This window comes from Nelumbo nucifera, chromosome 4 (genome assembly GCF_055504915.1).
Source record: "Nelumbo nucifera cultivar China Antique chromosome 4, China Antique-T2T, whole genome shotgun sequence".
Taxonomy (NCBI): Eukaryota; Viridiplantae; Streptophyta; class Magnoliopsida; order Proteales; family Nelumbonaceae; genus Nelumbo; species Nelumbo nucifera.
Window position 1 is genome coordinate 6,663,236 of NC_142652.1, and position 23,927 is coordinate 6,687,162.

Consider the following 23,927-nt stretch of genomic DNA (forward strand, 5'->3'; position numbering starts at 1 on the left):
TAAATTTGAATTTGAATTTTAGCGCCTAATTCAAGTTCTCCCATTAATTTCATTTTGTTAGTGTAAAAACTTCAAATTTTAACAATAACAAGATTTGAACCTTAGTTACTTGTCTTTAACAAACACAAGTTCACCAATTTTATTTTAAATAAATTTTCACTTTTCTTAATGAGTGACAAGTGTTTATTAATAAATGTTAGAATTAATTATTAAAATTTATATACTAATAAATATTAAGATTAATTATATTGGTTTTTGAAAATTGACATTCACATTTTTGTTTTTTTTTTACATTTTAGTTATTCCATCATTTTTAAACGGTTACTAATTGTATCCCGATATGTCATACTTTATATAAACCATTAAATTATAGCTTTTTACATTTAAATAACTTATTTACAATCATATAAAATTTGTAAATATAGTTAGTAATATATTTTTTAGGATTTAATTACATTTTCTACCATATTTATGCATATCTTAAATTTTCATCCATATCTAAAGCGTATCCCAATACATCTCTTAAAATTGTCTTTCCAATACTCCATCCAACTTAAACTTTTACATTGATGACATTTTACATTGCTTCCAAGCGCAGCCAAAAGATCACAGCCTACAAAGATAATCAGCATATATAATTTTGTTTTTTCAAATCAGAAATAACTGCTACATCACCAAAAACAACAAAATGTCATCTTACCTGTATAAAATGCACCCAAGTAAAATTTGATGAGTAAAAATTATTTGTCTTCATTTGTTTATTGTAATTTGTAAGGAAAATGCAAATGGAAAAACTGATTGCACGGGTGGACCAATCCATAGGTCCCATATTTGGCCAAATGAATGTGAGAATGTGAGAATGTGAGAAGTAGAACCAGGAACAATACTCTGAAGAGAACTAAAGCACACATTACCCGAATATCCAGCAGGAAAGACGCAATATCATAACCTTATCTATATATAATTCCTCCGACAACCTAAATAGGTGGAGAAAAGAGAAGATGATGGTGGCAATTATAATCTAAAAACCAACAATTTTTTACGAGGACTCCCTTGCAAATAAACTACAGCTTCCATAATCCCTGAAGAGCAAACAAAACTTCAATTTAAAATGAAATTCAATATTCTTGAACAAAATTTTGGTTTCTTGCCCAGTTAGTTTCTCGACTTCTTTCTTGATGATTTGGATGAAGGCTTGGATTGTTCTGATTTGGAAGTGGCCGTCGGTTGGTTTGATTTTGGATTTGAAGCACTGGTGTTAGTACTGACAGCATTGGCTTCATTTTTCTCTCTAACAACTGCACCCTGAGAACCTCTTACCTGAGCTGCTCTTTTATCCTTCCTCTTGGGCCTGTAACTAGACCTTTCCCTCTTGGGTAACCATCGCTCTGGGTCTGGAGGTGGACCTGGGTTTGCGGGGTCAAATCCTTTTGGGTACTTGGGCTTTCTCTTCCTCTTCTTCTTTGCTTTAACCTTTCCCTTCGCCTCCTCATATGCTTCTACATTCTTTACATGTCCACTACCCTCAACATGCTTCGCACCAGATGTCTTCTCTAAGCTGTCCACATCAATTCCTTTTAAACCAGCTAGTGGCTTTAGCTGCTTCTCGTAAGCCTCAGCCTTCTCAACGTCTACACGGGCAGCCGTTGTTATTAGTCCAACTAAAGCCTCAATGCTTCCATGGCTCTTAACTAGCTTCTCATACAGGTGTGCAGCTTCTTCCTCCCGCCCATGCTTGACCTTGAAGGATGCAGCCTCGTGCATGAGTTTTTTCAGTTGGTTCTCTCCAGTCATAGAATTTGACCACCAACCGATGGCAGAATCAAGCACAGCAGCAGCACCATCTATGTCACCAGAGCGCTCCTTCAAGGAAACAAGTGTAGCAACTGTAGCTGGCATGTGTTGAATATCAGGTATCCTAGCTAGAGACTCTGCAGCTATCTGAGGGTGATTGGCAGCAGCAGCAACCTGTGCCCGTGCAAGGAGGGCCACCTTGGATTTCTCGGGGAACCTCTCTGCAAACTGCCCAAGGATTTCTTCAGCTCTTCCTGCCTTGTTCTCTCTCACCAACACTGCTGCATGAAGCAGTACTGGCATCACACTATCTGGGAACATGTCTGGAAGGGCAGATACAAGTTCCCGAGCCTGTTAACAAATTCATAGAATGATGCAAGACTTAGTCAAAGAAATTGAAGGAGAGAACTAGCTGAAAAAAATACAATGTATCTGAATATGCTTAATTTGATTAAACCACTTTCACCTATAACTAGTCTATGCATTGTGCAGTTAAAATTTAAGTGTGCCTTGATTTCTTGAAATTCCTACATTTTTGTGAATGTTGAAAACATTAGCTTTTCCCTGAGCAAATCAACAAACACTGCCTAATTCGAACAAATACAGAGGAAAAAGAAAAAGCTGATTTTGGAACTCAACCTGAATTCTTACAAGTCATAATTATTTTACAAGGAAACTCACAAATGAAGACAGGTGGTTGAACTAACAAGTAAAATTCAATTAAAATAGATTTCTACTCCCCATATCAATAACCAGCAAGATTCCAAATTTCTCTCTCTATATAAAACTCAATAGCAATACCAATGACACTTTTTAGGAAGGGCATAAGAATCACTTAAAATTCTATAAACCCATTTGAGTAGTAAAAGGATTTATATATATGCATGGGCAGAACCAAGGGGGCAGGTTGGAATGTTGACAGTACCATTAATCTTAGAAGAATTATAGATTATAGATTTCAAAATTGCCATAAAAGACACAAGTTAAACAATGGATATGATCCTTGATAGAGTAGAATAGTGAAACAAGATTTTTGTAGCTAATAATATATAGCTGGGATAAGGACTATCTTGGGTTGAGCTTCTAGAAATCCTCTATTTATGAATTCAACAGAAAACAACAGAAAAGTTTGCACAGTTGCAGATAACGAACCTGATCCATCCTATTTGCATGGAGAAGTAGAAGAACACGGTTAGAGTATATTGCCTCCCTTTGTTTGGGTGAAAGCTTCAAATCAAGTCCATGAGTAAGCTGGAAGCTCTGTGCCACACTACCTTTCTCTATAAAGCGATCAAGTTTTCTGAGGCTATCAGAAACATCCTTGGAACCCCTCAACGCAACAAGATTGTTTATTGCCACTGCAAGTGAAGAATCATCAACCAGATTCCGATTTATGATGTTCATGTAAGCTTCAATGGCTTCTTGGGGATATCCGAGTAGCTGAAGAAATTAAAGAATTTGCATTACTAGATGCTGAAAGGAAAATCAACGAACGGAAAAAATAAATAAATAAATGTTACAACAGTCACCTGCCGAACATATGCCAGCTGGACAGCAATTGGAGCAAGTTCCAACTCTATTTCATCATCAGCCCAGTTGTCTTCCATCAGTGTTTCCTGACCAATTCTGCCAAAAGGCATGTCTAGTGAGTCTTACTCTATATCATTGTTAAGGAAGGAGTTGTTCCTAATGAAGAATATCAGAGGAAAAAATAAGGATAGAAACACCAATGGACTAGGCCACTGCAAATGAATCAAACCTATAAAATTACAGTGGGCAAATATAGCAGCAAAAGTTTAGTTGTAGTCAGCAATCTTGTACTTATCTTGCATTCAGTGCATGGTAATTTATCCCATTAACTTCAAATCCTTGTATCTTTCTAATTTAGGGAAACCAAAATAATTACATAGAAAACGTAAATGTAACATGGGGATGTTGAAGTATGGCTTTTGGTATAATAGGCCATCATGGTCATATGAAGTATACAATTTAAGGAATTTTTATACCATGAAAGAAAGAACTATCTTTTTCTAATCAGTAACCTGATACATTTGTCATATGCAACAGCACAAATAATAGTGAATTTGAGAACATGTGGTTTGAAGATCCTTCTTTTAAGGAGAGGTTGAAGGTTTTGCCAGAAATCTAAAGAGATTAAAGGAAAAAATAAGTCTGGAACAAAGAGCACTTCGTAAGGGTAGAAGAAATCAAAGAAAAATTAACCTCAAGGATAGAGGAGTTGGATAGGAAAGAGGCTCTCAGAATTTTATCAGAAGAGGAAAGATGGAGGCAAAAGCAAGAACTAGAAGAGATCTTAAGGAAGAAATTTGTTGGAAACAAAAATCTAAGTGTAAATGGCTTGTGGGAAGGGATGGTAATACTAAGCTTTTCAGTCACTTGCAAATGGTAAAAACACCATTCACAATGTGGAGGTGGAGGATCAAGAGATAAGAGAAGCTCAAGGGATTACAAGGATTTTTGTGAATCATTTTAAAGCTCTTTTTTCAGATTCAGTTGGGGTTAGGTTAGGCTTTCCAGATGTGGATTGGAACAGAATCTCAGAGGATCAATCCCTGATATTAGAAAGAAATTTCCTTGTGGAAGATATTAAGGAAGCTATTTGCTCAATGGAGAGATCCAAAGTCCCCAGGCAGGATGGTTTCTCAATGGCTTTCCACCAAAAGTGTTGGGATTTTTTTTTTTTTTTGAAATCGGACCTCTTAGGAGTCTTTGATATAATCTTACACAAAGGGAGATCTCCCTAGGGGTAAATGCCACTTTTATTGCACTGGTGACAAAGCCCCAAAAGATTTTAGACCAATAAATTTAGTTCGGGTCTCTATAAAATCAACTCAAAGGTTCCATTGGAGATGCTTAAGCAGGTCTTACCCCAAATGATCTCACCCTTTCAAGGTGCTTTTGTGGAAGGTTTTTTTTTTTTTTTATCAATAACAAAGATTTCATTAAATGATTAAAGACTGAAAATACATAGAAAGGGAGCTAAAATAGCTTGACTCCCCATAATTGTCACTAGACACCAAAAAACAAAAACAATTACAGCTGAGCCCAAAAAACAGAATTCCTATTTTATCCCTTGTCTAGCTAAGCCATCTGCAAAAGAGTTTGCACTTCTCTTTATCCATGGGCATTGAACTTCCATGTCTTTTGTCAACCATTTAAATTTCCTCTTTTCATTGCTGTAGCTCCATAATCTTGAGTTGTCTTCTTTTAACCAGTTTATTACAGTCTCAGAGTCCCCTTCTATGATCAGCTTGTTTATGTGCAAATCCTTAGCCCTTTGAATCCCTTCCAAAGCTGCTAAAATCTCAGCCCTCAAAGAGTTTCCTATTCCAATTGGCCCAGAAAACATGGCTAGCACATTCCCTTTTTCATCCCTCATGACCCCCCAATTCCGGAGGGCCCTGGATTGTCCATGCTGCTGCCGTCAAAATTCAGTTTGGCAAAACCAAGAGGTGGGGGGTCCAGTAAGAGCTTGAGACCTTCCTAGCTGAAACTGAATCTGCAATTTCCTTCCAGTTCCTAAGAAGGTCATCTACTGAAATTTCTGCAAATAGGTCCAAAGTCTTCAGCCAATGAGTTACCCTTACATGAATCACTTCTATCACTGCTTCCACAATTCTCTCCTTCCCTGAGAAGATCCTTAAGTTCCTTTCTTCCCAGATAGACCAACACACTGCAGCCCTAACACATCTCCACATTATCTTTGCCCTTTTTGTTGGCTGGTTAGAAGGAAAGGAGGTAAACAAGCTTTGCACATTCGTTGGAGAGTTCCACCTGCACCCAAACAAAGAAGTAAACCATTCCCAAAGAGAATTTGCAAATTGACAGGAAATTAGTAGGTGAAACCCAGAATCACCAACAGCTTTGCAGAGGACACACTAATGAGGAGACAAACATCTATTGGGTCTTCTTCTTTGAAGCAAATCTCCTGTATTAACTATTAACTCTTTCCAGAAAAGCCTCTCAACAGAAACTTCCTCCTTTGGAGGAATAGCTTTACACCACACCTCTTTAACAAGGAAAGACAAGCCAATAAGAACAGTAGTAGGTTGTGTTATGGCTCTAAAGAAAGATGCACAAGTAAAGGTACCAGAGGGAGAGAGGGTCCAAATTCTAATGTCTACCTTTGATGGCTCCAAGAAAATCCCATCAAAGATTGAAACAAGGGATAAGGTACTATCCAATTCCGTGTCCCTGATATCTCTTCCCAGTCCCAAATTCCAACAAAACCCGGAGGTAGAGTTAGATGGTACGAGGAAGGTAGATATTGGTTCATTCTTGAAGGTAGAGATAGCAAAGAGAGCCGAAAACTGTTCTTTTAAAGGGGAATCCCCAACCCAAACTTATTCCCAGAATTTGATAAGGTGGCCAAAATGCAAGTCATACCTGATCCAAGGAGAAAAATTGAAAACTGAGGCAAAATAGCTTGTATTGCTTTCCATGGAGATGCCCTTGTAGCCCTTGCCAGAATGCCAAAGTCCCATCCATTCTCTGCAAGCCCGTGAATACTACCCATTACCTTAACCCACAACTTTTCTTTTTCCAATGAGAACCTCCACAACCATTCCCCTAATAAAAACAAATTCCTCTTCCTTATGTTCCCAATGCCAAGGCCTCCCTTGTTCTTGCTCCTACACACCACCTCCCACCCAACCCTATGGTCCTTTTTCTCTTTCCCTGGTTCCCAAAGGAAATCTCTCATTAACTTTTCTAGCTTACTAGCCACTCCTGTCGGGATCTTAAATACCGAAAAAAAGTAAGCAAGCAAGTTAGGTAACGCAAACCTTATTAGGGTAATTCTCCCTCCAAGAGAAATTTTTTCTTCCACGAGGCAAGTCTCTTCTCAAATCTCTCCACTACTGGGGTCCAAAAGCCCCCTCTCTGTGGATTATCTCCTAAAGGCAGGCCAAGGTAACTTAAGGGGCAGTTGGACACTATACACTCCAAAATAACCCCCACTATCAGCACACTCCAGTATCTCCCCTTCCCCTAAATTAACCCCCACTATACAACTTACTTTTCTCAAAATTTACTTTAAGATTTGACATTTGCTCAAAAAGTTGTATAGTGAGTTTCAGATTCCTAATCCAATCAATATTCCCACCTTCATAGAAAATAATTGTATCGTCTACAAACTACAAGTGAGTAAGTGGTACATTCTCCCTTCCAACTCTCCACCCCCTAATTAGGTTCGTAGAATCTGCTCTAGAGATTAGCCTCCCCAACACTTTTGCAACTAGGGTAAATAAAAAAGGAGAAAAGAGGGTCACCTTGTCTAATTCCTCTCAACGCTAGAAAAAAAGTCCTCCACTGTCCCATTCACCAAAATAGAGTAATGACAAGTCCGAATACATCCCCCCACTGTCCCATCTTTTGTGGAAGGCAAATTGTGGATCAAATTGTAGTGGCTACTGAGTGTTTGTCGAAAAGAGGAATAACAGAGAGAATGGTTTGGTGTGTAAAGTGGATTTAGAGAAAGCCTACGACCTAAATACCTAATGGACTGGAAAGTTTTATTAGAAATACTAGAGAGGCTTGTATTCGGAGCAAAGTGGAGATTGTGGATTGAAGGTTGTGATAGCTCTATCCATTACTCAATTCTTAACAATGGTTGTTAGCACCCATTTTTTATTCAGTCCCTTCACCCCACCTCTTGGTACCCTCCTCTTAGACCCCAGATACTCAGAAACATAACCAGATCAACTCAACACTTCCCAAAATCCGAAATACCCTCCTCTGACACAACCCACAAAACAAATAAGAGCCTTGAGATCAATATCAACATCCGATCAGACATCATCCCTAGACTTTGAAAAGTACAACCTAGTTACACATCAATTTTCATGACTAAACTCTAAAGATCCATTGTTCATCACACCAACTTCCTTTCTAACGGTCTCGATATATGCGATATCCAAATCACAACTCCTCCAAAATCAAATCCAACATATCCATCACCCCAAGATCACTAGGAAGTAATCAACTAGCGAATCCCACCACAAATCTACCAAGATCCCATGACCCTGAATGATTACCAAGATTGACCATATCCTTCTCAAATCAAAACCATCCACTTGAATCCTCCCCTTAATCCATGCCTACCCACCAAATTGTAGCTCAAGATCCCCTCATTTAACCCCATGGTTTCAAATGTCGCCAAATGTCGCTATTGTTGCCCGACATATGTCGATGTTGAGGCTCCCCGACATGGAAATGGATGGTAATATAAAAATTACAATATGTCGACCAAATCGGTCCAAATAACCAAAAAGAATACAGTTTTTCCTATTATGTCGACAAGATGTCGACTAATGTACATTAAAAATATATTATATTAATATAATACAGTATATTAATATAGATTATTCCATTGATAATTTCTATTTAATATTTCAAATAAAATATTTATAAAAATAATTAACAAAATATAAAAACAAAAGAATAAATTGATTACTTTATAATAGAAAACATAAAATATTAACTAGTTAGTATTTTTTAAAATATTTATTAAAATCAGAAAAAGTTTATTAAATTTTATAATAAACCATATTCTACATTTAATATAAAAAATCAGAATAAATTTAATAAATTTTATACTAAATCATAATTTATTATAAATTTAGTATTAAAAATCATAATAAATTCATTAAGTTTTATAAGAAATCAGAATTTATCTTAATCTTAATACTACAAAAAGGAGAATCAGTTTATTAAATTTATAATAAAACATAATGTATTATTACTCTAATATTTAAAAAATCAGAATAAATGTATTTCTATTTACTAGTGTGAAATGAATATATTAGAATTTATAATAAATCAGAATTAAAAATAAGAAAAGAAAATATCAGATAACCTTGTAAAAACATCAAAATGCATAATAAATCAGTAAATCGTCATTTACTAATTTGTTATTGATCTTAGTTTCTTAGCTTTATATAATGGTTGGGAATGAGATAATAGTCTAGAAATATGTACTAATGCTTCTTTTATCAATTTACAAAATATCATTGCATATTTCCACATATTTCATAATATTTCCACAATGTCTCTAATTTTTACAATATTTCCCCTCGACATTTCCAACATATGTCCTATATTTTGGTAAGCGACATTTCCATTGACATCGACATTTTAAACCTTGTTTAACCCCCCCCCCTCTCAAGCCTAGATCCTATTCCAACAAATCTCATTAATTAGAGCCTACCAACTTCACGTGACAAATCAGACCTTACCTTTGTGTTCAAAAATCCAAAAAACCTCACCATGTCAAATCTCACGACCAAATGCCTCCGTTTGACCGTTAAAAAAGTAAGATTCCATTTCAACCCCTCTCGTGATTAAAAAATCATAAGCTAAGACCATGATCTGAACTAAATCAATCAATCTACACCTCTGATCGAAAACCCATCACTTCCATTAGATTTAGGGTGATAAAAAATGCCAACCCACCAAATTTCATCCCAAAATTCCCCTGTTTGACCTTTTATCAAACAAAGATTCTATTTTAGCAAATCTTATTGATCCGAACTTGTCAGCCATAGATCTCAATCCTCCCGACCCTATTTGCCCGATCAGACCTCACCACTATGTTCAGAAACCCAAAAAACCCAAGGACACCAAATTTCATGACCAGATTTGCACATTTGACCATTAAACTAGAAAGATGTCATTTTGATGCACCAGATTAAATCCCATGTCATCTGACCCAATCTGAAGACTTAGATGGGTGATGGCTGACGCCAGACCCATTTTTGACCCATTATAACACCTTGACCAATGAAACAGAGCCTAATAGGCTTAAAAAACCCAAAATACCAAACAGACCCCTACTTAAAACCAAGAAAAGACAAAACCACTTTAAAAAGTTCATCAAATTTATATTTTCTACCACTGACAGCCCCAAATACGAGACTGCAGCGTCTGGCACGCCCTCAGCTCCCATTGGTTGCGCAAAACCTAGGAAAACCACCCCCAAATCGAAGAAAATGTTTCACCAAATAAGAAAGCTTGACTAGGCACCCATTTCTTTGAAAGAATCTTGCCTATTTCAGTGAAAGAACTCTGCTCAGCCACAGACACTGTAGCTGAGCGAATTTCATACCATTTTCTCTATAAATAGAGGCCCAACTCGAGACCTGAGAGGCAACCTAAGGAAGGGACAGAAGAGAGAAAACCTGAGGGAGTCCCCTAGAGAGAAAGAGAAAGAGAGAGAGAGAGAGAGAGAAGGGAGCTTTCTTCCAACCCATACTGCCTCTTGTTCATCTGTAACTCAGAAGTAATCTAAACCCCAGATTATAAATTACCCTCATCCATTTTCAAGCAGAAGTTTCCACAATCAAAAGCACTCCCTAGCTCAAGAACCCATTCAAGTTTCGTTCTACCTCATTTCGAGATGTTGGAAAACTCTCGTCAAGGCACATACGGAAGGTAAGTCTTTTTCTAGTTTTTCTGGGTTGCTTGAGATTCTGAAATGTTGGAGAACCATTGCTTGCAATTTCTTCCTGACTAAGAGTAGAGGCAGAGAAGTGAGGGTCTTAGGGAAATCAGTACCTAAGACCCAATAACATCACCTCAAAACCGGTCTTAAGAGGAGTTGAAAGCATGTTCCTCCAGAGTTAAGAAACTCTTGCAACCATTTCTGTTTTCTCTTAAAGAAATTGAGCCTGGACAACTCCCGTTTTGGGCTGCAACAACAGCTTGGAGAGAGGGGTGCCTAACACCTTCCCTCTCCCAATCCTTGGGACCCGAATCTCTTGGTTGTATGCCTTTCCCATGGAGGATGGAGTCACTATCAAAGACCTGAATTCGATATTTTCAAACCTGAAATGAGGGCCCATTTCCTCTAAAAAATGGGTGGCGACTCCAAATCTTTTGAGCCGGCCATGAACTTCTCGGAGCTCACAATGGTGTGGCAAAAGATTTCTTCTTGGCTAAGCAAGGAGACCCCCTATCCCCCTTCTTTTTCACCTTAGTGGCAAAGGCCCTAGGTAGAATGGTGATGAAAGTAAATTTGCAAGGCTTGATTAAGGGTTGGAGAATTGGTAGAAATCAAGTGGCAGTTTCCCATCTCTAAATTGCTAATGATGCAATTCTATTTTGTAAGAGTGTTAAACCAGAAATGGTTGAGAAAATTGAAGTTATTGATTAACAACTTTGTAGGCTTGTCTGGTTCTAGGATTAATTAGAGTAAAAGTGGAATTGCAAGGGTCAACTTGGAAGAAGGGGAACTTCTTAAGGTTTGCAGAGTTATTGAGGAACTTCGAAGGTTTCTAACAATTTTATTAATACAATCATACTTTACCTTCTTTCAAAAAAAAAAAGAGAGAGAGAGAGAGAAGTTATTGGGGTGTGAAGTTAGAAACTAGCCTATCACATCTCTCTAGGTGGAAGAATTACATTGATTAGAGCCACGTTGGAAAATCTTCCCATTTATTTCCTCTCCACTTTCCACATCCTGACTAGGATAGCAGGGCAACTAGAGAAATATATGAGGGACTTTCTTTGGGAATCGGGAGAGAAAGAAAAAGGATCACTTGGTAAAATGGAAACAAGTTAGCAAATCTAAGGAAAGAAAGGGGCTTGGGCTAGGAAATATTGTCACTAGAAACATTGCTTTATTAGGCAAGTGGTTGTGGAGCTTCCCCTTTAAGAGAGGCAGGCTATGAAATAAGGTGGTAGAAAGCATTCATGGGTTAAAAGGTAATGGTTGAGATGCTAAAGTTGCTCCCCACTCTTCTTCAGCTTCTCCTTGGAAAGTTATTCTTGAAGTTTACCTTATATTCCTTAATTCCATCAGGTTTGATGGGGAAGGGGGTGATAAAGTACATTTCTATGAAGATTTGTGGTTAGGAGAGACTCTACTCAAAGACTAATTTCCAAACCTCTTTGCTCTCTCCACTTTTAAGGGTGAAATTGTGTCTAGATTGGTAACACCTTCCCAACTAGTTTAAATTGGAATTTGGGCTTCATAGGACGTTTAAGGGATAAAGAGGGTTGTTCCTTGGTCCACCTACATGACATTTTTGGATAAGTACTTCTAGACCCTTCCCTCAAGGACTCTAGAGTTTGGTCAATATCACCAAATGGTCTCTTCACTTGTTATTTTTTCAAAGTCCTTGCCTTGCCTGATCCTCAAGGAGTGGACTTCCCAGTGAAAGAAATTTGGAGTAAGCCTATTCCACCTAAAATTCAAGCTTTCTACTAGGAAATTTTCCTTGATAAGGTAAATACTTGTAATATGCTGCAGAGAAGAAGGCCTTATACATGCATTTCTCCTCACTTGTGTTTCTTATGTAGGGACAATGGTGAGACCCTACCTCATTTATTAATTTCTTGTCCCTTTGTGCATCGAATTTGGGAGTTTTTATGTTTTCTTTTTGGGCACAGGTGGGACCCCCTCAAGATGTGGTGGGCGTGTTCAATCCTAACTTCTTGAGGCAATCAAAGAAAAGAAGGAAAGTGCTCTAGAGAGCCACTAAAGCAGCAATTTGTTAGGTGGTTTGGAAAGAAAGGAATAATAGGATCTTCTCTAAAAAAAAGCATGACTCTGGAGGAAGTGATAAACATAAAACTAAAGGTGGCATTATGGGTAAAGACATTGGATAGATTTCAAATCTTCTCAGTCATTGACATTCCAAGAGCCTGAACCGAAATAGCACAATTATCGAGAGAAAATGATAGAGTAAGAGTGGGACTGGAAACCCCCATAAAACAACAAGGTCAAGTTGAATTTTGATAGGATCTCCATTGGAAACCCAAGTATGGCAGGAGTAGGAGGGGTAATCAGAAATTCTGAGAGGAGGATTTTGGCCTTATTTTCAGGGTTGATCGGTTTGGGAAACTCTTTGAAGGCTGAATTGTTGTCTCTGCTGCAAGGTCTCCAGTTACCAAAGCAGTTGGATTTTAGACAGGTTGAGGTGGAAGGGGATTCAAAAGTAGTTATCTCATTGGAAAGTTGCAACAGATGCACTCCTTGGACTCTTAAACATGTGATAAGGGAAGTGGAAAAGACTGCTAAGGATATAGAGGCTGGTTTAAGTGGTTATAAGAAATGAAAATGGGTTAGTTGATTCCCTTGCCAAACAAGGGGTTATGAGGCAGCAATTGTTTTGGGCTTCTATGTAACTTGGGTTTGAAAGTTGGGGATAACATTGCTGTCATCAAGTTGTACTAACTACTTCTTTAATTAAATCCAATAAAATAAATATATTTTCTGCTGATCAAAAAAAGAGTATATAAAATTTAGGCTGTCGTTGGAATGTTGGATTGTCGGAAATGCAATTCAATTTTACCTCTACCAAATTTCTCAAAATTAAAAATTAATAATGGTGGAACAATTTGCTCTCTTTATTCCATTTCACGGTTTTCACCATCATCCAAACATAGCCATAGTCTCTAAGTTCTATTATCACTTTGCATGGTTATCTACAACAGAAATTAAACAATGGATCATGCAATTTTAAGGCAAACATGAGCTTATATTTCCATATATAAAACCACTTTGCCGCCCCATGCAAAAGTTGTTGTCTGTAAAGACCACGCTGACTGCATTGCCAATTAGTATAATCTTGGGGCCATTACCCGGTTCAATGGTATAATCTTGGGGTGACAAGCATGAGAAAACAGATTTGAGTCCAAGAACAGCCACTTTGTACAAAAAATGCTAAAGGTTAAGTCTGTATACAATCTACCCTCTCAAGACCCCAGACAACCAACACCATCATTAGGTAATGGTCCTTACCTTTCTAGTACACAAGAATCCAAAAGAAAAGACATTTAATATATCTTAGCAATCACCCAGTAAGACTGAAACATATGCTTCCTCCTATGTAAAGAAGATACACTGTTTTCACTTAACAGAGAAAGATCTTCAATTTTTGAATTGTTAGAATGAACCTCAGAGTAAAGGACCCAGTTTCAAGGACCTTTGATGCAGGATGAACCTGCAATGTGTGTGTATGAGAGAAAGAGAGAGAGAGGACACAAGAATCAGTATGTAATAGCTTCTTAGCAGCACCATCAAGGGAATCTAGCAAGTAGCATCTATAAAAATAAATAAAAATAAATAAAAAAACTAAGATGAATGCAAAACTAATTTCAATTATCATCCTCTTTAACACCAACAATATGGATAAATTTTCACTACAACATGGCAAAAAATAATATACTAAGACACAGCCAATTGCATAACCAATATGGATCAAATGCATGAACCAAAAGAGTGAAGGAGAGGAGAAGGAAAAGTTCATATACTCTAAAGTTTTCAAAGAATAAAACTTAGAGTTAGAGAGCAGTTTGATGCTTCAAAAGATTCATACACCCTATTCAGCATGTACTTCCCACTCAAATAAACTTTTTCATGAGTAACTGTAACTTCATCAAAAAACAATGAAAAAAAAGTAGAAAATAATTGGCCTACCCAGAGAAAGCAAGGCAAGACCAATAGGAACATCACAGATAAGGCGGAAAGCTACAAATATTCATTCATAATGCAGAGGGCATAAAAGCTTTCACTTCAATATTCTACAAAAAGAAACTTCTCTTGAACTAATCTCTACATCAAAATGATGGCCCAAGTTCATTGAAGGGAATAAAGAGTCATGTTTTAAGTGATGAAAGGGAAGGAAAGTGGTTACGTTGCAACTGGCAAGGCCAAAAGATCATGCATGAGTTATGACAAAGCAAAGGCAATTGAAAACACATGGGAAGATAAAGCTGCAAAATATTCTTTAGTTCAACTCAATGTTCTTGTGTGCCATTTTTACGTTACCTTCGAGCCGATAGTAATTGTTGTTCTGCATCTGTGTACTTCTTCTTTTCGATCAAAGAGCAACCAGTATTGTATGCCAGTTCAAAGCTGCTAGTTGCTTTAACTCTGAGTGCATCCATCACATTTTGAACTTCAGAAGCCCTTCCAGCCGAAACCAAACCAGCAACAATATTTATCTCTAATGACTCAATCTTGAACTTCTGAAGCTTTTCATAGATATCCATGCAAGCATCCATTCTCCCTAGGCGGTAAAGAATCTGTGATTCTAATTGCATGGCAGCAGGAGTTCTCTCCTGGCTTTTCAAGGACTCCAAAGCTTCATCCAACTTGTTTAGTCTGTATAAGCAATATGCCTAGTCGGGGAAATTGAAAGGAAAAAATCCTGATTAAGAGCAGTTGAGCTAGCAAAATCCATAAAACCACTATCATGCAAGGGGATGCTGCTAGTTAAAAGGATAGTTAACAGAACATAGAATGAAACATATGGAGAATGCTACTATCTTCACAAACGTAACAAACTAAGTTCTAGAATAGCCTTTTTTACTCTCCTAAATGGATTAAAACATTTTCTTTTTTACATTTGGGGGAAGGATGATGAGGAACTAGAAGCTTCATTTATTATCTCTTATTTGCAATCAGCATAAAATGATCAAAATAAAATTACTTTTTTTCAAGGGGGGAGGAGGACCAGGTCCATGGGATAACCTGCAAGAATGGTTTTTTTTTAAATTATCCCAGCCTAGCATTATTGTTTTTATTCCCTTAGTTCCAAGCGCTTTAAGACGTTAGGGCTTTTATCTGCTAAATTGAACTTTTGATTACTGATGCTAAACAAATAAGATGGTATGTTGATTGCATGCATTTTATTTTAAAGCCCAACCTGTCCTCTGAGCATTGGAAACCCCCATAAACCCTGGAAAAGGTATCTGAACATAATAAATAACAAAAAATGTCATATCCCTTTCAAGTGCATGCCAATAAGCAACGGCATAAACTACCACCATCCTCACCTCGGAATATAAGATCCATTGTCCTCAATGTATTTCTATATTTCATTAACCCAACCAGGATGTTAAATGTCCATGATTCTACCGGAAACGTAAAGGCTTGCTAGTGGGTGCATAAATGAAGGAAAAATTGAATCCCTTGTCTCCAGAAAATGTGAATTCTCGTAAATAATCACAAACACACGTTATAGTTATACCAGGCTAACACCTTTGAAGTGGTTCATAATTCATATATGATTATGCAAAATTTTGTGTCCTCCAATGCATACAATACGTTTAAATTTTGGGTTGTCTATGGATTATATAATTTATTAAAGGTCTTTTTTTATCAATAACTTTGAAACTTTTATTGATTAAAATACTTTAAGATACAACAATAAGTTACAAAAGAAATCAGCATAGTAAGCTGACCCAGTACAGAATTACAAATGTGCCCAAAACATATATGTTCTTTGAACCCCTTGCTTTGCTAATCTATCTGCCAAACTGTTGGCAGATCTCCTTACCCATCCCATCTGAATTGACATGTTCCTTGACATCCATTTAAATCTTCTGAAATCATTCTTCAACTGCCATGTCACCCCTTCCCCTTTCTGCAACCATTTTATCACAGTTTTTGAATCTCCCTCAATGATCAGTCTATTGATCCCCAACTCTTTAGCCTTCCCAACCCCATATGCTGCAGCTAGAAACTCTGCCCTTGTCACATCACCTACCTCCACAGGATCGGAGTACAGGGCAATGATGGAACCATTTTCGTCTCTAATGCCCCCCCCCAATACCTGAAGGGCATGGGTTAGCCACACAACTCCCATCAAAGTTTAGCTTCTTCCAACCATCTGTTGGAGGGGACCAAGTCTCAACAAACTGTCGTCTCATAGATGATGAAGCAGCAATAAGTCCCCAAACGCTGAAGAAATCTTCGACCTTAAAGGCTGAAAACAGCTTCAAACTTTTTACCCAATGAGCCACCCTCAATGTTATTGTTTCAACTAAGGGCCTGTTTGGCAAGTCTTTTTGAGAAGATCTTCTTGTAGCTCTGACAGTCAATAGACGCATTGAGCTTTTGACATAAGATCTGGGCAGCCCGAAGACCGTTTGGCAAGTGCGCATCTTTCCGTGCGTCTTTTCGGGTCTTTCCGCGCGAGATTAAAACGTGAAAGACGCGAGAAGCTTCATTTGAAGCTTACCGAAATCAGCCCGAAATGGGCTTCTCGCGTATTTTTGGCACCGCGTCTTTTGGTGGCTAGATCTTCCGCATGCCAAACAGGAATAGACCGATTTTCAGTCTTCCTGGCTTGTAAACAGCCGAAAGACCATGCAAAAAGACGCGCCAAACAGCGCCTAAAGCTTCCTTGCATTTTTCTTTACTTTCAAATATCCTATCGTTTCTTTCCTCCCAGATGGTCCAAAGTATTGCTGCTCTATTACACCTTTAATAAAATATATAATTTATTAAAGGTCATGGATATAACATACTTCAGGTGGACAATGTGTAACTGGAAATAAAACTAGAAGAAAAATCATAGCTCATAAACGCTTTCAGAGATTTTGACGATATGAACTTTGACTTTAAGTCTGTTTTAAGTTGCATTTTAGGATAGTTCGTGTGTCATCTTAATACATCATTTCCTGAATTGAGGCCTCTTTTGTATTACAAAACCAGATCGACAACTAAAAGTGCTGCATACACGAATTAAATATAGAGCAACAGCAAGGCAAATGCAGAACGATCACCGCCCAGGTATACCTTAAAGAAGTTGACGTCAACCGGAAGTTTCTCGGAAGCTTGAATTGTTGCAAGTGCGCCATCAATATTTTCTGCCTTGATCATAGCGACAATTTTGCAACGCAATGCATCCTCATCTCCGGGAGCGATTGCCAGGACTACGGAAATTTGTAAAGTCAACTTAAAAGGAAGAGGGAATTTAAATAAAAATGTAAACAATGAAAGAGATGAGACGATAAAAAAACCTTGATCTGAAACTTTGACAGCCTGTTCGAACTCCGATCGCTGAACATGCCGATTAAGCGAGGTGAAGAGATCTTCGATGGCTGCAGGAGGCTGGGAAGGAGGTGAAGGCGAGGGTTTCGATTTCTCTTTGCTTTTGGGAGCCATGGATTTGCGAGGGGAAAGTTGCTCTCTATGATAATAACGAGCTACAGTCTTCGCATCTCTGGTGATCTTACCCAGAGCCAAAGGGCCAAAAGACTAAAGTGAAGCTCATTCAGCGTTTGTAGATAGCGAAACCTGCAACCGCGTGTCTTACCTTAGGGCTCTTTTTCACAGGGCTGTAATCAGTCGGACTCGGATCGGGTGTACCTCCATCCCAGTTCGATTCAATTTGAGTTATATGACATGATGGCACCCGAGTTCGATTCGAATTAGAACCCGTCGGAGCTATTGGACTACCGGATTTTATATGAATTCGATTTTTTTTGGTAAAAAATTCGATTTAAATCTTATGAAAATGAAAAGCTTCACTGAATTTCTGGGGACAAATTGACACCTCACACCGACCTCACACTCTCACAGGCACATACATTTCCCGCATCTATATATATATATATACATATATAAATCTGTAATAGGTGGTTTCTCCTTCCGGGAAACGGAATCTACTCGTGCGAGTAGATTAGGGTCTCACGTGCAAATATTTCACGCATGTATCCATTGCATGCTTCTCCCATTTCTTCGAGATGCTTCTTCCCAAGTTCGATGGGAGAGCCCCTTCGCCTTTCGATTTTCGCTGCCGTTCGAGATGCTTCTTCCCAAGTTCGAAGGGGGAGCTCCTTCGGGCCTGTCTCCTCTTCGCGTAGATCTGATCGATGGCCGTCCAAAGGAGAGCCTGTCAATGAAAATGCAAAGTAACCTCTCTCTCAATGGTGGTGATCGGACATGCTAGCAGTTTCACCGGCAAGCTTCAACATTACCGGCGAGACCAAGTGTTGTAGTCTCCATGCTAGCAGTCTCCGTCATCTTTCTTTTTTTTGTCTTTTTGCTCTCCCCACATCACCTCTCTTGCACTTTCTCTCTCCCTCCCCCTCTCTCCCTATTTGGGTTTTTTTAGGTTTTCCCTTCTCTTTCTTCTGGCAGTAGCAGTAACAGTGGCAGACCTTGCCTTCTCTCTCACGATTTTCTCTCTCCCTCTCTCTCTCTCCCCCCCCTCTCTCAATGGCGGTGATCGGAAGAGCTTTCCGCCTGCAAATGTGGTATATTTTTTAACATGCAAGAACGGCGAGACACTGGCGAGACCAAGTGCTGTAGTAGCATCACCGGCTCCGATCTCTTCGTCATCTTCCAATGCTTCTGCTCGGAAGAAGATGGTTAGTTTCTAATTTTTTACTCTTTATTTTGTTCATATCTTTTGCTTTTTTTTTCAATCTCTCCTCTTTATTTTGGTTCATATCTTTTGCTTTTTTTTTTTCAATCTCTCTGGAGGTTGTCCACTAAATGTTTCAGATTTTGTGGCAGAAACCTATTGGAAATAAGGAGAGGGTTCTTGATCTGTAGCTTGATTTAGAGAAGGTTGATAGGGAAAGTTGCAGTATTGGTGGCACCAAACAGCAACAACCGCAGCAAGTTCAACAGCAGCAGCCACCTCCGCCGCCGCCAGCCCAATCAAAATCTGGAATAAATGATTTGAAGGCGGAGAAACCTGGTAAACCTACTTGAAGTTCCAATTTTTGCAATGCAGGGTGTCTGTTTTATTGACCCCACGTTATCGCATTGAGTGGCTTCCTTTTTTCTCCTTATCTTTGCTTGTTTTCATTATTTTCTTCTCTGTTTCAGCTCAATTCACCTCTTTTCCGTTGCCGATGACCTCGTTATATTTCCCTGGGTGCGAATCCGATTACCTCGTTATATTTCCCTGGATGTTTTGGTTATTTATCATTGTAACCGTAACAATAAATATTTCATAGCTAAGAAATTACCCCCATCTTCATAAGTAGATACATGCCACCACTTCAAGTTGTTGTGTCCATGGATGGGAGTTCTGGATCTTCGACGCCTAGCCAGGTATGTGTCATTTTTTTTATGTAGTGTCAACTTGGGCGATGTAACATAAGTTCTCTAATGATATTGTGGTGATCTGGTGTAAAAAAAATAAAAAATTAGGAACCACATTTGTTTCTCTCTCAACAGCGGCCAAAGAGGTGCGCAACTCATTGCCACATTGCTCGGAGCATCTACTGTCATCAGTAGTTTACAAGGATGAATCCTTTCTGGCAAGCAGTTGCTGGTTCTGCATCTTTTTATGGGGCCAAGCCATACAATCTCAATGTTGTGCCCCCGACAGAAACCACTATTCTTGGAAACCCATTGCAGGGAAGCTTACCAAGTAGGAATTTGAACTCGGTTTCAGACAAGGGCCAAGTTGCTAGCACATTTTCTGGTCATACTACAAAGGATAAGAACTCTGCAGCGGTTGCACCCAACTTTGTGGATGCCCAGAGAAAGCAGCATGTGCTCCAGCAAGCTCTGCAGTCTGCTTCTTCTGGAAATCTGCTGGTATGGCCCTCTCCTCTTCGCTGAATAATTTACTGGTGATGGTTTAAGAAATTTACTAATTTTATTTGCTCTATATGTTAGCATGGTCCTACTTTCATCCTCCCATTTACAGGTGTAGATCGGGCTGTGCCACCTGCTGCCGGGCATGATGGTCCATGGCCGTGCCAGGCCTGGGGTTTTAGGTCCACAGGCTGGGCCGGCATGGCACGACCGAGCGGGTCATGCTGCCCACGGCCCGGCCCGGTATGGTCCATATATTAATAAAATAAACAATTGTTTTCGATTTTATTATACTAATTTATTTAATTGTTGTATATATAAGCAATTGTATACATCAAAATTCATATAAAATTATAATTTTAAGTTTTTTTTTTATTTTTTTAAATAAATAGCTTTGGCCCGGTCCACAGCCCGACCTGGCCCACGGACCAGCCTAGCCCGTGGCATGACACTCCCTTTCTTCTTTTACTGAATGCTATTCAGTTTTCTTTTGGAACCCTATGCACAAATCCAATTACTTGTATACATTTTTAATTCTTTTGGTCATTATTCAGTTGAATGTAAAGTTTATTGCACATGAAGTATCTTGGTTAAGTTAATCACAGTTGCAACCAATTTACTTAAAATTTTCAATTTCTCTCTGTTGCAGCTTGTTTATTCTAAACTCAGTTGTCATCCCAACGCTACAATGGATTTCACCTGATGAATGCCAAAACTTTGGTTCAAAAGATCTTTGCCCCCTTGGTGGGATTGTAAAACTATATTCCTTTTTACGTAATGGACTTATCCAACTATTCTATGTAAGTATGCATTGTTTTTCAAAAAGCTACTTGAGTCATTTTATGATTTATCTCGTAGTTCTTTTCACTATACATGGTATGTGCACATGGCAATGTGTGTTTGTAGGGCCTATTGGTTACAATCAGAACTTGTTTCAGAATTGCATTTCAACTAATCAGTCTACAGTTTAGTCAGTTTTTTATAGCTCCTCAACTTTAACCAGCCAGTAGAAATTCTTGGCTGGTTCTGGATCATAAGATATCTGAATAGTCCATTTGTTGCCTCAATTTCTTATTATATTAATATATGAATTTCTTGTGATTATACAATTCTATAATATAGATGAGATAGTGAACATTTCTATGTTAGAGAAAGAATACCATGTAATTGGTCCTAATAGCTCAAAATTAGCATTGCAGCTAATCAATGAAAAAAAAAAACAAAACAAAACAGTTTCAAAAGATTGCATCTGCATTAAAAGAAAATGGATATCAAAGATTTAATTACAGGGAGGTTAACCATCACAAGTCAGTGGTATATTGCTTCATAGTTGTTAGATAAGCTTAAGAAAAAGGAAGAATTGTCACATACATTGTATTAATTTAGAAAAAGAATATAATAGAGTGCGTATAGATTAATTTTATGGGTATTGGTTAAAAAGTTAACTCTTTAGCAGATACTTATCAATCTGCTAGGTATAAATTCCCATTAAAAGAAATGGTACATGTTGCTGCATTAGAGATAAACCACATATTAAGAGTGAGATGATAGTATTTTCAATGATAAGACTTAAGAGTAGGACCCAAGCAGAAATCCTTGAGTTAGTTAAGCTGAAAACTGCACATTGGGTGAGAACTTTGGATGATTTCAAAGTCTTTTCACTAAATGATAATTTGAGAATCTGGAAAGAGGTGGCACCATCAGCTATAGACAAGGCAAGGGAAGTGATGGAATGGCAGGGGGTAGGGGGTGTCTTCAGAGATAAAGAAGGCAGAGTGGTGGTTCAATATTCAGGACCCTTGGAGCATAGCGATGCATTGACAGCTGAACTGGTTAATCTACTGCAGGGGTTAATACCCAGATTCCTTGGGTATTCAGGTATAAATTTAGGGAGATTGTAAGCCTAACAAGAGAACTAAATGTTTCCTTTAAGTGGGTAAGAAGAACAACAAATGGAATGGCAGATTCTCTGGCCAAACAACGGTCTGTGAGACGACATATGTTTTTGGCAAATCTGTAATCTTTGCTGATTGGGAATGGAACTTACACCCTAGATCTTGTAATTCCTAATCTTTCATTAATAAAATTCATTTTCTGCTGATTAAAAAAAAAATGATTGCATTTGCATCTACATCTCTCTAAATATAGTATGGTGGGACTCATCATCATCATCATCTAAGCCCAACTATATGGGGATGGCTACATGAGGCCTGTTTCACCATTCCATTCTGTTTAGTGCAATATAGTATAGGGGTCAAATAAGATTATTTGGTTTTTACCACTAACTAATTCTTTTCACTACATTTAAATTGTTGTAGTGATGAATTTTCCATGTAAGGTAGGAAGGTAGGTAGTGATTTTTGTGGTATTTCTAAGGTGTCCTTTTTCTTTCTTTATTGTATTTGTTTAGTTATATTTTTGTATTTGCATTCTCTTCCAATCTATTTTGATTTTTTAGCATTCTGATTCTGTATGATTGGCCTTTCCCTTGCAGATCTTTTGGTTTTACCCACTATACGTTTTCAGCTATGTGTTGAGCAGCATCTGGTATTGATTGTTTCTTTTATCCACTGTTTCATGACATGTAGCAAATTTTTTGCAATTAATGTTTCTGTAATATTATCATATCACTATTTTGGTATCAATCCTCACTTGTAAATATAATGCCTTTTGTTCTTAATGTATTGTTTAATTGGAATATTGCTATGTTGTTGCAAGTTGTAACTCAGCTGATACATGAACCTCTTTCCAACTTGTAACCAAACATTTAGCTACCACATAATTGGTTATGTGCATTGGCTTATTTCTTAGCCTTTTTTTGTGGGCAATTAAATTCTCATAAAAAAGAAAAATATATGCCCATCAATTACGAAGATGATGTAGGTATGGAAGCAAAGAGATAAACCATGGAATAAGCAAGATTAAAATTTTGGACTATTGGCTGCGTTTGTTTGCGATACAAACGCTGAACCGGGGTATTTATGCACCCCAGTTCGCGTTTGCGAGCATTTGTTTGAAACGTAAAAAAATAATGATTATCAAAGTAAATTTGCATTTTTCTGGTACTTTTGTACTCTAAAAAGAGAGTATATTTTTTTTTTTTACACATTTGTATTCATTTGATAATTAACTTTTTGACCAAAGTTGAGGCATTGGAGCATAAGATAGTTGGAGCATTTAATGATGGGTCCACATCTTTGCACCGATTTCAAACAAATAGGATGAATGCAAAAACGGTTTAAAATGTGAGAACGCCTTGCAAAAACAGTTCACATCTTTGCACCGATTTGCACTCGTGAACCAAAAAATGAATAATATGTACTGGACACGTTTGCATTGCAACCAAACGCAGCCATTGGGATTTAAGTAAGAACGCCTTGTCTGTTTTAGCATGTGAGAACGCCTTCGTGTATATTGACTATTAATTAATTATAGGCATCTTTTTGGTGTTACATTTTTTTTCTTTTGTACAGTTCTCTATTATTTTTTTTTCTGTCTTGTTTCTATTTTTTAAAATGTATAATTAATTTTGGTTTCTTTTATTCAAATATCTTATTGGTAAATAAAAATTAATAAAATGAAAATTATTTAAAATAATTTTAACTACAAAAATAGTGATAAAAAATGAGACTACCTTCCGGTTAGTGCAAGAGTCGTTAGAACACCTTGCATTAGAATATCTTCGTCCTATGCGTTATTTCATGGAGAGAGATTTCCAAAGCAAAGTTATTAAAGCTGCTCAAATGGGTTTACACCAACTAAAATCCGATTTTGATAAAAACCTCGATATTTTTTATCATTTTAATGAAATTACTAAATT

General features: G+C 37.7%; 2 protein-coding genes across 3 annotated transcripts; one reads left to right on the top strand and one right to left on the bottom strand.

Annotated features, from left to right (window-relative positions):
- Positions 1–919: 919 nt before the first annotated feature.
- On the bottom strand, positions 920–17,848 carry LOC104591630 (uncharacterized). Its single transcript, XM_010250546.3, has 6 exons — positions 17,569–17,848; positions 17,345–17,481; positions 14,588–14,940; positions 3,324–3,420; positions 2,947–3,234; positions 920–2,145 (listed from the first exon to the last, which is right to left on the bottom strand). Exons 1-6 carry the CDS (start codon positions 17,711–17,713, stop codon positions 1,156–1,158), a joined length of 2,010 nt encoding a protein of 669 aa, XP_010248848.1. The 5' UTR covers positions 17,714–17,848; the 3' UTR covers positions 920–1,155.
- Positions 17,849–18,283: 435 nt separating this feature from the next.
- Positions 18,284–22,807, top strand: LOC104591629 (protein TIME FOR COFFEE-like). Of its 2 annotated transcripts, none has more exons than XM_088902934.1 (7): positions 18,284–18,921; positions 19,070–19,256; positions 19,388–19,436; positions 19,546–19,615; positions 19,715–20,107; positions 20,757–20,907; positions 22,602–22,807. In XM_088902934.1, exons 5-6 carry the CDS (start codon positions 19,811–19,813, stop codon positions 20,808–20,810), a joined length of 351 nt encoding a protein of 116 aa, XP_088759060.1. In that variant the 5' UTR covers positions 18,284–18,921; positions 19,070–19,256; positions 19,388–19,436; positions 19,546–19,615; positions 19,715–19,810; the 3' UTR covers positions 20,811–20,907; positions 22,602–22,807. The 2 variants fall into 2 exon arrangements, with proteins under 2 accessions (XP_088759060.1, XP_088759059.1); XM_088902933.1 differs by having other exon boundaries at positions 19,549–19,615.
- The last annotated feature ends 1,120 nt before the right edge of the window (positions 22,808–23,927 follow it).

What these genes read in the sequence shown, in the direction of transcription:
- LOC104591630 (XM_010250546.3), bottom strand. Translation starts at nt 17,713, where the DNA reads ATGGCTCCCAAAAGCAAAGAGAAATCGAAACCCTCGCCTTCACCTCCT. An exon ending in CAATTACTATCGGCTCGAAG is followed by an intron (nt 3,421 to 14,587) that starts GTAACGTAAAAA and finishes GCCTTTTGGCAG; the next exon opens with AATTGGTCAGGAAACACTGA. An exon ending in ATGCAAATAGGATGGATCAG is followed by an intron (nt 2,146 to 2,946) that starts GTTCGTTATCTG and finishes ATTTGTTAACAG; the next exon opens with GCTCGGGAACTTGTATCTGC.
- LOC104591629 (XM_088902934.1), top strand. Translation starts at nt 19,811, where the DNA reads ATGAATCCTTTCTGGCAAGCAGTTGCTGGTTCTGCATCTTTTTATGGG. An exon ending in CTTCTTCTGGAAATCTGCTG is followed by an intron (nt 20,108 to 20,756) that starts GTATGGCCCTCT and finishes TCTCTGTTGCAG; the next exon opens with CTTGTTTATTCTAAACTCAG.